Source organism: Melospiza melodia, chromosome 1, assembly GCF_035770615.1.
Source record: "Melospiza melodia melodia isolate bMelMel2 chromosome 1, bMelMel2.pri, whole genome shotgun sequence".
Lineage (NCBI taxonomy): Eukaryota > Metazoa > Chordata > Aves > Passeriformes > Passerellidae > Melospiza > Melospiza melodia.
Window position 1 is genome coordinate 173545680 of NC_086194.1, and position 15796 is coordinate 173561475.

A 15796-nucleotide genomic window follows, 5' to 3' on the forward strand; every position below is an offset into this window, starting at 1 on the left:
TGGGGAAAGGGAAAAGGGAATGGGGAAAGGAAAAATGGGAAAAGGGGACAGGGACAGGGGAAGGGAGAAGAGAAATGGGAAAGGGCAAAGGGAAAGGGAAAGGAATTCCCTCAAGGATCATGACCCAGATTCCCGATTAATGACACAAAATCCGGATTTAATTAATTCCCACATCAACAACATGAAATTCCAGCATGTGATTGATAATTCCCAAAAAATGCAGCCCCTGCACCCCGCGCTCAGGGATCGGTGCCGGGATCCGTTCCTGGATCAGTTCTGGGGTTTATAATTCCAGGATCAGTTCCGGGATCAGTTCAGGAATTAATTCCAGGATCAGTTCAGGGATCGGTGCCGGGATCAGTTCAGGGATTGGTTCTAAAATCAGTTCCAGGATCAATTCCAGGATCAGTTCAGGGATCGATTCCAGGATCGGTTCTGGGATCAAGTGGCTCCAAGCAGGAAGTGGATCTGGGAAATGGCTCTGGAAAAGCCAGAATGTCCATGAGGATCCAGGGATCCCAGGGCAGGAATTCCCAAGGATTCCCAGAGTGTATCCCAGAGATCCAAGTGTTCCATGAGCAGAGATTCCAGGGCAGGAATTCCTGGAGTGGATCCAGGAGATCTCAGTGTTCCACCTGCAGGAATCCTGGGACAGGGATTCCCAGAGTGGATCCAAGTGATCCAAGTGTTCCATGTGCAGGAATCCCAGGGCAGGAATTCCTGAGAATTTCTGGAGCAGATCCAAGTGTTCAATGATCCGGAATACCAGAGCAGGAATTCCCAAGGATTCCCAGTGATCCAAGTGTTCCATGATCCGGAATCCCAGGGCAGGAATTCCCAAGGATTCCCAGAGTGGATCCCAGACGTCCAAGTGTTCCATGATGCAGAATCCCAGGGCAGGAATTCCCAAGGATTCCCAGAGATCCAAGTGTTCCATGATCCGGAATCCCAGGGGCAGGAATTCCCAGGAATTCCCAGAGTTCCAAGTGTTCCATGATCCGAAATCCCAGGGCAGGAATTCCCGAGGATTCCCGGAGCGGCCCCACATTCCCGGGATCTCCCGGAATTCCGGCACCTCCTCTGTGTCCCGTGGGATCCTCTGGAATGTCGGTGCCGCTCTTCCCGCGGGATCCGGCAGGAAAACGTCGCTGGATCCGGGAATCCTCCAGCGCGGCTTCCCCTGCTCCGGCTGGGATTCCCGGCTGGGATTCCCGGCTGAGATTCCCGGCTGGGATTCCCGGCTGGAATTCCCGGCTGGAATTCCCGGCCTAGCTCCGGAGCTGTCCCGTCTTCCTGTCCCGGTCTTTGCTCTGCGGGAGGGAAAGGAGACGGGATCAAACCTGGGATTGGGAATTCTGCTGGGATCCTCCCGGGATCCCTTCCCGCGGAATCCACCCAGGATCCGCTTCCCAGCGGAATTCCCTTCGCAGGAATCCTCCGGGATCTCTTCCCTGGGAATTCTCCCAGAATGTTTTCCCAGAGAATCCCTTCCCAGGGAGTTTTCCTGGATCCATTTCCCAGAGAATCATCCCAGGATCCCTTCCCAGGGAATTCTGGAATCCCTTCGTGGGAATCCTCTGGGAGCGCATTCCCAGGAAATTCTCCCGAGATCCCTTCCCTGGGAATTCTCTTGGAATCCCTTCCTGGGGATTCTCCCAGGATCCCTTCCCAAGGAATCCTCACAGGGAATTCTCCTGAGATTCCTTCCTGGGATCCTCTCCCAGGGAATCCTCCTGGGATCCCTTCCCTGGGAATCCCCCCAGATCCCTTCCTGAAAATTCTCCCGAGATCCTTTCCTGAGAATTCTCCCAGGATCCTTTCCCAGGGAATATTCCTGGAATCCCTTCCCGGGAATCCTCTGGGATCCCTTCCCAGGGAATCCTCCCGGGGAATTCTCCTGGATCCCGTTCCAGGCAATTTCCCAGGGATCCCTTCCCGGGAATCCTCCCAGGATCTCCCAGAGCTGTCCCTGATCCCTGCCCCGATCCCGGGATTCCCGTGCCCCAGTCACCCCCAGTGCCATCCCCAGTGCCACCAGTATAACCAGCATGGCCCCAGCATAACCCCAGTGCCGCCAGTATAACCAGTACAACCCCAGTATAACCAGTATAACCCCAGTATAGCCACTATAACCAGTATAACCCCAGTATAGCCAGTATAACCCCAGTATAGCCACTATAACCAGTATAATCCCAGTATAGCCAGTACAATCCCAGTATAACCAGTATAACCCCAGTATAGCCACTATAACCAGTATAACCAGCATGGCCCCAGCATAACCCCAGTGCCACCAGTATAACCAGTATAGCCACCAGTGCCACCAGTATAACCCCAGTATAACCAGTATGGCCCCAGTGCCACCAGTATAACCCCAGTATAGCCAGTATAACCAGTATAATCCCAGTGCTACCAGTGCCACCAGTATAACCCCAGTATAACCAGTATAGTCCCAGTGCCACCAGTATAACCCCAGTATAACCAGTATGGCCCCAGTGCCACCAGTATAACCCCAGTATAACCAGTATAACCCCAGTATAACCAGTATAGTCCCCGTGCTACCAGTATAACCCCAGTATAACCAGTATAATCCCAGTGCCACCAGTGTAACCAGTATAACCCCAGTATAACCAGCATGGCCCCAGTGCCACCAGTATAACCCCAGTATAACCAGTATAATCCCAGTGCTACCAGTATAACCAGTATAACTCCCAGTATAACCAGTATAGCCCCCAGAATAACCAGTATAACCAGTATAGTCCCAATGCCACCGGTATAACTCCAGTATCACTCCCAGTACCACTCCCAGTATAACCAGTATCACTCCCAGTACCACTCCCAGTATAACCAGTATCCCCCAGTCCTCCTTGTCATTCCCAGTTTTTTGGGATCCAGTTCCCATTCCCTGCCCCATCCCAAACCTTTCCCATTTTCCAGGATCCGATTCCCTTTTTCCATCCCTGGTTTTTGTACCGTTCCTGGTACCATCCCAGTATAACCAGTACCCATCCCAGTATAACCAGTACCCATCCCAGTATAACCAGTATCCCCCGCTCCCCATTCCCAGTTTTTTGGGGTCCCATTCCCGTTTCCCATCCCCATCTCATCCTCCCCCATTTTCCATTCCCAGTTTTTGGGATCCAATTCCAATTCCCTGCCCTATTCCAAACCTTTCCCCTTTTCCCCATTCCCAGTTTTTGGGATCCTATTGCCTGCCTCCTCTCAAACCTTTCCCCATTTTCCATCCCAGTTTTTTGGGATCCAATTCCCACTCCCTGCCCCATCCCATCCTCTCCCTTTTCTCTGTCCCACTTTTTGGGATCCAGTTCCCATTTTCCATCCCCATTTTTGGGATCCAGTTCCCATTTTCCATCCCCATTTTTGGGGATCCAGTTCCCATTTTCCATCCCCATTTTTTGGCATCCATCCTCAGTTTTTGGCATCCAATTCCCGTTTCCCGTCCCCATTTTTCGGGATCCCATTCCCGTTCTCCATCTCCGTTTTTTGGGGTCCCATTCCCGTTTTCCATCCCCATCCCATCCTCCCCCATTTTCCATTCCCAGTTTTTTGGATCCAATTCCTGCTCCCTGCCCCATCCCAAACTTTTCCCCATTTCCCATTCCCAGTTTCTGGTATCCAATTCCCATTTTCCATCCCTGTTTTCTGGGATTCAATTCCTATTTTCCATCCCCATCCCATCCTTCCCCTTTCCCTATCCCATTTTTTGGGATCCAATTCCCACTCCCCTGCCCCATCCAGGTCTCTCCCTTTTCCCTATCCCAGTTTGTGGGATCCAGTTCCCATTTTCCATCCCTGGTTTTTGGAATCCAGTTCCCAATCCCTGCCCCATCCCAAACCTTTCCCCATTTTCCATCCCCATTTTTCGGGATCCCATTCCCATTTTCCATCTCCATTTTTTGGGATCCAATTCCCATTTTCCATCCCCATCCCATCCTCTCCCTTTTCCCCATCCCCATTTTTCGGGATCAAGTTCCCATTTCAATCCCCGATTTTTGGGATCCCATTCCCATTTTTCGGGATCCCATTCCCATTCTCCATCCGCAATTTTTGGGATCCCATTCCCATTTTCCATCCCCATTTTTCAGGATCCAATTCCCGTTTTCCATCCCCAGTTTTTTGGGATCCCATTCCCATTTTCCATCCCCATTTTTTGGGATCCCATTCCCATTCTCCATCCGCAATTTTTGGGATCCCATTCCCATTTTCCATCCCCATCCCACCCTCCCCGCCGTTTTCCATCCCATTTTTCGGGATCCAATTCCCGTTTCCCATCCCCATCCCAAACCTTCCCCTTTTCCCTATCCCATTTTTTAGGATCCCATTCCCGTTTTCCATCCTCCTGTTTCCCATCCCCGTTTTTTGGGATCCCATTCCCATTTTCCATCCATGTTTTTCGGATCCCATTCCGGTTTCCCATCCCCGTTTTTCGGGATCCCATTCCCGTTTTCCATCCCCGTTTTTCGGGATCCCATTCCCGTTTCCCATCCCCGTTTTTCGGGATCCCATTCCCGTTTCCCATCCCCATTTTTCGTGATCCCATTCCCGTTTCCCATCCCCGTTTTTCGGGATCCCTTTCCCATTTCCCATCCCCATTTTTCAGGATCCCATTCCCGTTTTCCATCCCCGTTTTTCGGGATCCCTTTCCCATTTCCCATCCCCGTTTTTCGGGATCCCTTTCCCATTTCCCATCCCCGTTTTTCGGGATCCCATTCCCGTTTTCCATCCCCGTTTTTCGGGATCCCATTCCCGTTTCCCATCCCCGTTTTTCGGGATCCCATTCCCGTTTCCCATCCCCGTTTTTCGGGATCCCATTCCCGTTTCCCATCCCCGTTTTTCGGGATCCCATTCCCGTTCCCCATGCCCATGCCCACCCGCAGCCCTCCCCGCCGTTCTCGCTGCCCGCACCGCACGTGCGGCCCCGTCCGTCCGTCCGTCCGTCCGTCCGTCCCTCCGAGGGGAGGGGAGGGGAGGGGAGGGCAGACGGCAGCGGGGGGATTGATGGCGCTCCGATTTCCCAGATGTTCAATCCCCGGGAGCTCGGGGCCGTCTGGAGCGGAAACGGGGATTGGGAAAATCCCAAAGTGCCGCAGCCGCAGCCGCAGCCGCAGCCCCGCTCTTGCCTCCCTCCCTCCCTCCCTCCCTCCGGCAGCAATTCGGGATTCGGGAAAGGGGGAAAAGCGGGAACGGCCCCGCGGTGGGTCGGGAATCCCGCGGAATTCCTGCTCCCTGTGCCTGAATCTGGGATTTTTCCATGGAAAACCTGGATGTGGGTGCAGCCCTGAAGGGGGGAAAAGCGGGAACGGCCCCGCGGTGGGTCGGGAATCCCGCGGAATTCCTGCTCCCTGTGCCTGAATCTGGGATTTTTCCATGGAAAACCTGGATGTGGGTGCAGCCCTGAAGGGGGGAAAGCAGAACGGCGCCGCGGTGGTTTGGGAATCCTGCGGAATTCCTGCTCCTAGTGCCTAAATCTGGGGTTTTTCCATGGAAATCCTGGAATTGGGGCACAGCCCTGAAGGGGGAAAAGGGGAAAATCGGGAATTGCTGAGGAAAGCTCCCGGCTCCGGGGTGCTTTGGGAATCCCGTGGGATTCCTGCTCCCCATGCATAAATTTGGGATTTTTTCCATGGAAAACCTGGGTTTGAGTGTTCTCATCCTGGGGTACAGCGGGAATGGCTCAGGGAAGCTCCTGGCTCCGGGGTGGTTTGGGAATCCCGTGGAATTCTTGCTCTTTGTGACTAAATCTGGGGTTTTTCCATGGAAATCCTGGATTGGGGTGCAGCCCTGAAGGGGGAAAAGGGGTGGTTCGGGAATCCCATGGAATTCTTGTCCCCTGTGACTAAATCCAGGATTTTTCCATGGAAAACCTTTCCTTATGAAGCTGTGCTGGGGTTTTCCCTGGGATTCCCAGGATTTCCCATTTTCAGTATTCCCCATTTCCTAGGATTTCCCATTTCCCAGGATTTCCCATTTCCCATCATTTCCCATTTCCCGGGAATCGGCCGTTCCCAGGATTTCCCATTTCCCAGGATTTCGCTTTTCCTGGGATTTCCTCTTTCCCAGGATTTCCCAAATCCTCTCTGGATCCCGGTTTTCCCCTGGATCCCAATTCCCTCTGAGAGCATTCCAGACGGCAATTCCTTTATCCCAATTCCCTTCCATATCCCAATTCCCCCCTGGATCCTGAGGAGATTCCAGACGGGAATTCCTTTATCCCAATTCCCTCCATATCCCAATTCCCCCCTGGATCCCAATTCCCCCCTGGATCCTGATGAGATTCCAGATGGGAATTCCTGTATCCCAATTCCCTTCCATATCCCAATTCCTCCCTGGATCCTGAGGAGATTCCAGACGGGAATTCCTTTATCCCAAATCCCCTACGGATCCCAATTCTCTTTGGATCCTGATGAGATTCCAGACAGGAATTCCTTTATCCCAATTCCCTCCATATCCCAATTCCCTCCCGGATCCCAATTCCCTCTGAGGAAATTCCAGACGGGAATTCCTTTATCCCAAATCCCCTCTGGATCCCAAATCCTTCTCTGTCCCACTCCCCTCTGGATCCCAATTCTCCCCTGGATCCCGAGGAGATTCCAGAGGGGAATTCCTTTACCCCAAATCCCCTCCCTCCCGAAAGGAAGGGGTCAGGATGATCCCAGAGGGATTTGGGGCAGGAATGGAGATTCTGGGATGATCCCAGAGGGATTTGGGGTGGGAATGGGAGCCCTGGGATGATCCCAGAGGGATTTGGGGCGGGAATGGGAGCCCTGGGATGATCCCAGAGGGATTTGGGTGGGAATGGAGATTCTGGGATGATCCCAGAGGGATTTGGGTGGGAATGGGAGCCCTGGGATGATCCCAAAGGGATTTGGGTGGGAATGGGAGCCCTGGGATGATCCCAGAGGGATTTGGGGTGGGAATGGGAGCCCTGGGATGATCCCAGAGGGATTTGGGGTGGGAATGGAGATTCTGGGATGATCCCAGAGGGATTTGGGTGGGAATGGGAGCCCTGGGATGATCCCAAAGGGATTTGGGTGGGAATGGGAGCCCTGGGATGATCCCAGAGGGATTTGGGTGGGAATGGGAGCCCTGGGATGATCCCAGAGGGATTTGGGTGGGAATGGGAGCCCTGGGATGATCCCAGAGGGATTTGGGTGGGAATGGAGATTCCGGGATGATCCCAGAGGGATTTGGGGTGGGAATGGGAGCCCTGGGATGATCCCAGAGGGATTTGGGGTGGGAATGGAGATTCTGGGATGATCCCAGAGGGATTTGGGGCAGGAATGGAGATTCTGGGATGATCCCAGAGGGATTTGGGTGGGAATGGGAGCCCTGGGATGATCCCAGAGGGATTTGGGTGGGAATGGGAGCCCTGGGATGATCCCAGAGGGATTTGGGGTGGGAATGGAGATTCTGGGATGATCCCAGAGGGATTTGGGTGGGAATGGGAGCCCTGGGATGCTCCCAAGCCCCGGAGCCGTTCCCATTCCGGCGTTCCCGGCATTCCCGAGGGTCTGGATCTCATTTCCTCGGCCTTGTCCGACACCCCGGGGATCAAAGGGCGGGATGGGATTCCCCTCACACCCCATAAACCCCAAACCCACGGGAATGCATCCCAAAACAACCCGGCACGGATCGGGAGCGGCGGCTCCGGCCCTGATTCCAGTTCTGATTCCAGCCCTGATTCCAGCCCCAATTCCAGTTCTATTTGCAGCCCTAATTTCAGATCCAATTCCAGCCCTGATTCCAGCTCTGTTTCCAGTTCTGATTCCAATTCTAATTTCAGCCACAAATCCAGCCCTGATTCCAGTTCTAATCCCAGTTCCAATTCCAGTTCTAATTCCAGCCCTAATTCCAGCCCCAATTCCATCCCTAATTCCAGTTCTAATTCCAGCCCTGATTCCTGTTCTAATTCCAGTTCTAATTCCAGCCCTGATTCCAGCCCCAATTCCAGCCCCAATTCCAGCCCCGATTCCTGTTCTAATTCCAGATCCAAATCCATCCCCGATTCCAGCCCCAATTCCAGTTCTGATTCCAGCCTGAATCACAGCTCCAATTCCGGATCCAAATCCAGCCCCGATTCCGGTTCTAATTCTACTCCTAATTCCATTCCCAAATCCAGCCCCAATTCCTGCCCTAATTCCAGTTCTGATTGTAGTTCTTATTCTAGTTCCAGCCCCAATTCCAGCTCCGATTCCAGCCCCGATTCCAGTTCTAATTCCAGCCCTGATTCCTGTCCCAAATCCAGCCCCAGTTCTAGCCCTGATTCCAGTTCTAATTCCAGCTCCAATTCAAGATCCAATTCCAGTCCTGGTTCCTGCCCCAATTCCAGCCTTAATCCCAGCCTTAATTCCAGCCCCAATTCCAGTTCTAATTCCGGTTCTGATTCCAACCCCAAATCCAGTTCTAATTCCAGCTCTAATTCCACCCCTGATTCCAGTTCTCATTCTAATTCCAGCCCCAATTCCAGTTCTAATCCTAATTCCAGTTCAAATTTCAGCCCTAATTCCAGTTCTAATCCCAGCTTCAATTCCAGTTCTAATTCCATTCCAATAGAACGGAATTAGAATTCCAGTTCTAATTCCAGCCCTAATTCCAGTTCTAAAATTCCAGTTCTAATTCTCTTTCCAGCCCCAATTCCAGCCCAAATTCCAGCCCAATTCCCATCCCAATTCCCGTCCCAATTCCAGTTCTATTCCCAGCCCCAATTCCAGCTGTGATGGGATTTTATAGGAATTGATCCGAAATTAGGGGTGGGAATTACTGGGATTGATGGAAAATTAAGGATGGGGATTTATTGGGATTGATGGAAAATTCACACTGGGAATTTGTAGGAATTACAAAATTAAGGATGGGGATTTATTGGGATTCATCCCAAATTAGTGATGGAATTTTTTTGAGATTAATGGAAAATCAGGGATGAGGATTTATTGGGATTGATGTGAAATTTGTGATGGGGTTTTATAGGAATTGATCTGAAACTGAGGATGGGGATTCATGGGATTGATGGAAAATTAGGGGCGGGGATTTATTTAGAATCCCAAATTCCCCTTTTCCCAAACTCCCCTTTTCCCAAATTCCCTTTTCCCATATTCCCCTTTTCCCAAACTCCCCTTTTCCCAAATTCCCTTTTCCCATATTCCCCTTTTCCCAAATTCCCCTTCTCCCAAATTCCCTTTTTCCCACATTCCCCTTTTCCCAAATTCCCTTTTCCCTAATTCCCTTTTCCCAAATTCCCCTTTCCCAAATTCCCTTTTTCCCAAATTCCCCTTTTCCCAAATTCCCTTTTTCCTAAACCCCAGCACTGTTGGGCTTTGGGAATGATTTGGGTGGAAAACCCCAGAGTTTGGTGATTCCCAAATCCAGGGATTTGGGAGAAGAAAGGGAATCCCAAAATCCAGGGAATCTGAAAATCCAGGGAATCGGGAGAGGAGAGGGACTTCTAAAATCCGGGAAATCCCACAATCCAGGGAATTGGGAGAGGAGAGGGAATCCCAAAATCCAGGGAATCAAGAGAGAGGGAATGCCAAAATTTGGGCAATCAGGAAAGGAGAGGGAATTCCAAAATCCAGGGAATCGGGAGAGGAGAGGGAATCCCAAAATCCAGGAAATCCCACAATCCAGGGAATCAAGAGAGAGGGAATCCCAAAATTCGGGCAATCAGGAAAGGAGAGGGAATCCCAAAATCCAGGAAATCAGGAGAGGAGAGGGAATCCCAAAATCCGGGGACACTGGGGGAACTGGGAGCACTGGGATTGGGAACTGGGAGTGCCGGCACTCAGGGACTGGGAACCCTGTTATGGAGTTACTGGGAATACTGGGAATCCCCTTACGGAGTTACTGGGAATACTGGGAATCCCGTTACGGAGTTACTGGGAATACTGGGATCCAATCATGGAGTTACTGGGAACACTGGGAATCCCGTTACGGAGTTACTGGGAATACTGGGATCCAATCATGGAGTTACTGGGAATACTGGGAATCCCGTTACGGAGTTACTGGGAATACTGGGAACCCCGTTATGGAGTTACTGGGAATACTGGGATCCTGTTATGGAGTTACTGGGAATACTGGGAGACCCAGTACGGAGTTACTGGGAATACTGGGATCTCCATTATGGAGTTACTGGGAATACTGGGAACCGTTTCATGGAGTTATTGGGAATACTGGGATCCCCCATTATGGAGTTACTGGGAATACTGGGATCCCAGTATGGAGTTACTGGGAATACTGGGAATCCCGTCATGGAGTTACTGGGAATACTGGGATCCAATCATGGAGTTACTGGGAATACTGGGAATCCCGTTACGGAGTTACTGGGAATACTGGGAACCCCGTTATGGAGTTACTGGGAATACTGGGATCCTGTTATGGAGTTACTGGGAATACTGGGATCACCCATTATGGAGTTACTGGGAACACTGGGATCCCAGTATGGAGTTACTGGCAATACTGGGAATCCTGTTATGGAGTTACTGGGAATACTGGGAATCCCGTTATGGAGTTACTGGGAATACTGGGATCACCCATTATGGAGTTACTGGGAATACTGGGAGCCCCAATACAGAGTTACTGGGAATACTGGGATCCTGTTATGGAGTTACTGGGAATACTGGGAACCCCCATTATGGAGTTACTGGGAGCACTGGGATCCTGTTATGGAGTTTCTGGGAATACTGGGAATCTGGTTTTGGAGTTACTGGGAATACTGGGAGACCCATTATGGAGTTACTGGGAATACTGGGAATCCGGTTTTGGAGTTACTGGGAGCACTGGGATCCTGTTATGGAGTTACTGGGAATACTGGGAATCCCGTTATGGAGTTACTGGGAATGCTGGGATCCCAGTATGGAGTTACTGGGAACACTGGGAATCCCGTTATGGAGTTACTGGGAATACTGGGATCACCCATTATGGAGTTACTGGGAACACTGGGATCCCAGTATGGAGTTACTGGCAATACTGGGAATCCTGTTATGGAGTTACTGGGAATACTGGGATCACCCATTATGGAGTTACTGGGAGCACTGGGAATCCCGTTATGGAGTTACTGGGAATACTGGGAATCCCGTTATGGAGTTACTGGGAATACTGGGATCCTGTTATGGAGTTACTGGGAATACTGGGAGCCAATCCCAAATCCCAGTCCCTTTTCCCATGGCTCCAGAGAGGTTTTTCCATGGATTTTCCATGCATTTTCCATGGATTTTCCATGGATTTTCCGTGGATTTTCTTTGGATTTTTTGTGGATTTTCCGTGGATTTCTGTGGATTTTTTGTGGATTTTCCGTGGATTTTGGAGCCGTCTCGGGCCTCTGATCCCAGCAGTGGGCAAACACTGGGATAAACCCGGGAATCACTGGGATAAATCAGGGAATTGCTGGGATAAACTGGGAATCGCTGGGATAAACCGGGAATCTCTGGGATAAATCAGGGAATTCCTGGCATAAACTGGGAATCCTTGAGGTAACCCCAGGAATCGCTGGGACAAACCTGGGAATCTCCATTTTTTTTTTGGGAGGCCCCCAGATGGGATCTTGTCATTCCCAGTGTGGATCCCAAATTCCCAGTCCCCATTCCCTGAATCCCCACGGGATTCACTCCCGAATTCCCGGGACACAATTCCCTGAATCCCCACGGGATTCATTCCCAAATTCCCAATTCCCGTTCCCCACATCCCCACGGGATTCATTATTCCCAAATTCCCAGTCCCCATTCCCTGAATCCCCACGGGATTCATTCCCGAATTCCCGGGACACAATTCCCTGAATCCCCACGGGATTCATTCCCAAATTCCCAATCCCCGTGCCCCACATCCCCACGGGTTCCGTTCCAGAATTCCCGAGACACAATTCCCTGCATCCCGCTGCTCCTCAGAGTGGAACAAACAGAATTTTCACTTGGATAAACCCGGGAATCGCCACTTTTCCAGGAAAACCCACACGAGAGCTCGTCATTCCCACCCCAAATCCCGAATCCTGGTCCCCACCCCCTTCATCCCCTCGGCATTCCCGCATCCCGGGACTCAGTTCTCCGAGGGATTCGTTCCTGAATTCCCAGGACACAATTCCCTGCCTCCCGGGATCAGGAATCTCCGGTTTTTTTTGGGAAGCCCCAGTGCCTCTGCACGGGAGCTCCTCATTCCCAACCCGAATCCAGAATCCTGGGAGCCCCCGTTCCCCTTTATCCCTGCGGGATTCATTCCCAAATCCCAATCCCCGTTCCCCTTTATCCCTGTGGGATTCATTCCCGAATCCCAATCCCCGTTCCCCTTTATCCCTGCGGGAGTCATTCCCAAATCCCAATCTCTGTTCCCCTTTATCCCTGCGGGATTCATTCCCAAATCCCAATCTCTGTTCCCCTTTATCCCTGTGGCATTCATTCCTGAATCCCAATCTCCGTTCCCCTTTATCCCTGTGGGGTTCATTCCCAAATCCCAATCTCCGTTCCCCTTTATCCCTGCAGGATTCATTCCCAAATCCCAATCCCCGTTCCCCTTTATCCCTGCGGGATTCATTCCCGAATCCCAATCTCCGTTCCCCTTTATCCCTGTGGCATTCATTCCTGAATCCCAATCCCCGTTCCCCACATCCCTGCGGGATTCATTCCCAAATCCCAATCCCCGTTCCCCTTTATCCCTGCAGGATTCATTCCTGAATCCCAATCTCCGTTCCCCTTTATCCCTGCGGGATTCATTCCTGAATCCCAATCCCCGTTCCCCTTTATCCCTGCGGGATTCATTCCCAAATCCCAATCCCCGTTCCCCTTTATCCCTGCGGGATTCATTCCCAAATCCCGGTCCCCATTCCCTTCACCCTCACAACATTCCTGAATCCTGGGACACAATTCCCCACATCCCTGCAGGATTCATTCCCAAATCCCAATCTCTGTTCCCCTTTATCCCTGCGGGATTCATTCCCAAATCCCAATCTCCGTTCCCCTTTATCCCTGTGGGATTCATTCCTGAATCCAAGGCCAGCTTTCTCTCAATTCCTGCGGCATTCCCAGTATCCCATTCCCAGTATCCCATTCCCCATTCCCCGTATCCCGGTCCCCATTCCCAGTATCCCATTCCCAGTATCCTGGCCCCCATTCCCTTCACCCCCCACAACATTCCCGAATCCTGGGACTCAATTCCCACATCCCTGCGGGATTCATTCCTGAATCCCAGGTCACCTTTCCCTCAATCCCCACGGCATTCCCAGTATCCCAATCCCCATTCCCAGTATCCCGGCCCCCATTCCCGGTATCCCAGTCCCTGCATCCCGAACCCTCCAGGACTCACGAGCTTCCTCTGGTTGCTGAGGCAGAAGGCGCAGATCTGCCAGGGCTGAACATCCCAGGATTCCCAAATCCTCCTCCCCATTCCCAAATCCTGCTCCCCTTTCCCTCTATCTCTGTGGCATTCCCGGTATCCTGCTCCGCATTCCCAGTATTCCCGCTATCCCGGTCCCCGTTCCCTCTGTCCCAAACTCAACCATTTTGCGCTGGTTGCTGAGGCAGAAGGTGCCGACCTGCCGGGGCTGGGCACCTCGGGATCCCCAAATCCCCCGATATTCCCACTATCCCCGTTATCCCCATCACCAGCAGTCACCATTTTCAGCTGGTTGCTGAGGCAGAAGGCACAGACCTGCCGGGGTTGGGCACCCCGGGAGCCCCCATTCCCAAATCCTGGTACTCTTCTCCCCAGCATTCCCACTATCCCGAACCCCAATATTCCCGTTATTCCCGGCACCACCGCTCACCATTTTGCGCTGGTTGCTGAGGCAGAAGGTGCCGATCTGCCGGGGCTGGGCACCCCGCGATTCCCAAATTCCCCATTCCCAAATCCCCGTGGCATTCCCGCTGTCCCGGACCCCAGTATCCCCATTATCCCCATCACCACCACTCACCGTTTTGCGCTGGTTGCTGAGGCAGAAGGTGCAGATCTGCCGCGGCTGGGAATCCCACCATTCCCAAATCCCAATCTCCATTCCCAAATCCCCGTGGCGTTCCCGCTATCCCGGACCCCAGTATCTCCAGTTATCCCCATCACCAGCAGTCACCATTTTGCGCTGGTTGCTGAGGCAGGAGGTGCAGACCTGCCGGGGCTGGGCACCCCGGTCCTGCTCCCTGTTCCCTCTGTCCCCGCGGCACTCCCGCTATCCCGGACCCCAATATCCCCACTATCCCCGTTATTCCCGTTATCCCCATCATCACCGCTCACCATTTTGGGTTGGTTACTGAGGCAGAAGGTGCCGATCTGCCGGGGCTGGGCACCCCGGGATCCCCATTCCCGCTATCCCGGACCCCATTCCCGCTATCCCGGACCCCAGTATCCCCGTTATTCGCGTTATTCTCGGTATTCCCGGCATCACCGCTCACCATTTTGCGCTGGTTGCTGAGGCAGAAGGTGCAGATCTGCCGCGGCTGCCCGCTCTCGCTCTCCCGCCCGGGCGGGGACGCGCTCCCTCCGCTGCAGAACGCCGCTGCCGCCGCCGCCGCCGCCGCCGCCGCCGCTCCCGGCCCCGCCGCCGCCGCCGCCGCCGCCCCGTGGCACGGCTGCCCTCCGCCGCCCGCGTCGCCGAGCAGCAGCACGTTGCCCAGGTGCGAGATGTAGCTGGAGGCGAGGCGCAGCGTCTCGATCTTGGAGAGCTTCCTGTCGGCCGGCTCGGTGGGGATCAGCGTGCGCAGCGCCGTGAACGCCGTGTTCACCGAGTTGGTGCGGTCCCGCTCGCGGGCGTTCGCCGTGTGCCGCTGCCGCGGCTCCCGCGCCAGCCGCCCGCGGCTCTTGCCGGGCCGCCGCTTGCCGCCCCGCATGCCGAACGCGTCGCCCTCCACGTGGAAGGGCTTCTCCTCCGAGCCCGAGCTCTCGCTGTTCTCCTCGTCCTCGGACAGCGCGCTGATCTCGGGGTACAGGAAGCGCCCCGGCGCCGAGCGCAGCATTGCGAAGGACATGGCTGGAAAAGCCGCTGGAGAGCCGGCAAACCGGCAGCAGCGCTCAGCTCCGGCCGCTCATGGCTCTCGCCGGTCCGCTCTGAGGGCTTTTATCCCGCTTCTGTCCCGGGTTTTGGGGCTTTTCTCCCGCTTTTACCCCGCTTTTATCCTGCTTTCTAGGGGTTTTATCGCGCCGCTTTACCCCGGTGGCCGCGGGGTTTGATCGCGGGTTGATCCCGGGTTTGCGGGTTTTTATCCCGGTTTGGTTTTTGGGGGGGGGGGGGGGTTTATCCCGGTTTAGTCTCGGTTTATCCCCGGTTTTGGGGCTCGCCGCCGCTCCCGGCGCACGTGCGCATCCTCCGGGAGCCGCGGGCTGGAGCTGCGGGGTTTTTATAGCGGCGGGAATGGGCGGCCCGGCTCGGCCCGGCCCCTCCTCCGGGCCCGGCTGCCTTGGAACAGGAGCCCTCGGCAAGGGGAGCCCCAGGCCCGGCCTACCTGAGCTCACCCTTCGCGCTTAACCCCTTCGCCACTCCTCTCCCGCTTTCCCTTTCGCCCCCAACCCGTCCTCCCCATAAATTCCCTCATCCCAAAGTTCACCGGAGTTCCCGAGGAGGGGCCCTGGGGTCCCTCTGGAATTCCACCCCCACCCAGGATTCGCTGCCCCTTTCCCGGTTTTCCCCATAAATTCCCTTGTCCCAGTCCCGAAATTCACCGGAGTTCCCGGGGGCTCTGGGATCCCTCTGGAATTCCGCCCCGACGCGGGATTTGCTGCCCCTTTCCCGGTTTTCCCCATAAATTCCCAATCCCAAAGTTCACCGGAGTTCCCGAGGAGGGGCCCTGGGGTCCCTCTGGAATTCCGCACCCCA

The 15796-nt window shown here is 53.7% G+C and overlaps 2 protein-coding genes across 2 annotated transcripts in view; one reads left to right on the top strand and one right to left on the bottom strand.

The window, feature by feature from the left end:
- The window catches only part of LOC134428593 (ribosome biogenesis protein BOP1-like), an 88404-nt gene that overhangs the window by 47586 nt on the left and 25022 nt on the right, over window positions 1-15796 (top strand). The gene's annotated exons all lie outside the window — the stretch shown is intronic.
- On the bottom strand, window positions 13456-14951 carry LOC134428926 (uncharacterized). The gene is made up of 3 exons (XM_063175974.1): window positions 14238-14951; window positions 13760-14011; window positions 13456-13644 (listed from the first exon to the last, which is right to left on the bottom strand). The coding sequence occupies exons 1-3, from the start codon at window positions 14949-14951 to the stop codon at window positions 13456-13458; spliced, it is 1155 nt and encodes a 384-aa protein (XP_063032044.1).

Coding starts and splice junctions, on each gene's coding strand:
- LOC134428926 (XM_063175974.1), bottom strand. CDS start 14,951: ATGTCCTTCGCAATGCTGCGCTCGGCGCCGGGGCGCTTCCTGTACCCC. Junction 14,012..14,237: donor GATCGGCACCTTCTGCCTCA/GTAACCAACCCA, acceptor GGTCCGGGATAG/CGGGAACGCCACGGGGATTT. Junction 13,645..13,759: donor TCAGCAACCAGCGCAAAATG/GTGAGCGGTGGT, acceptor CAACCCCGGCAG/GTCTGTGCCTTCTGCCTCAG.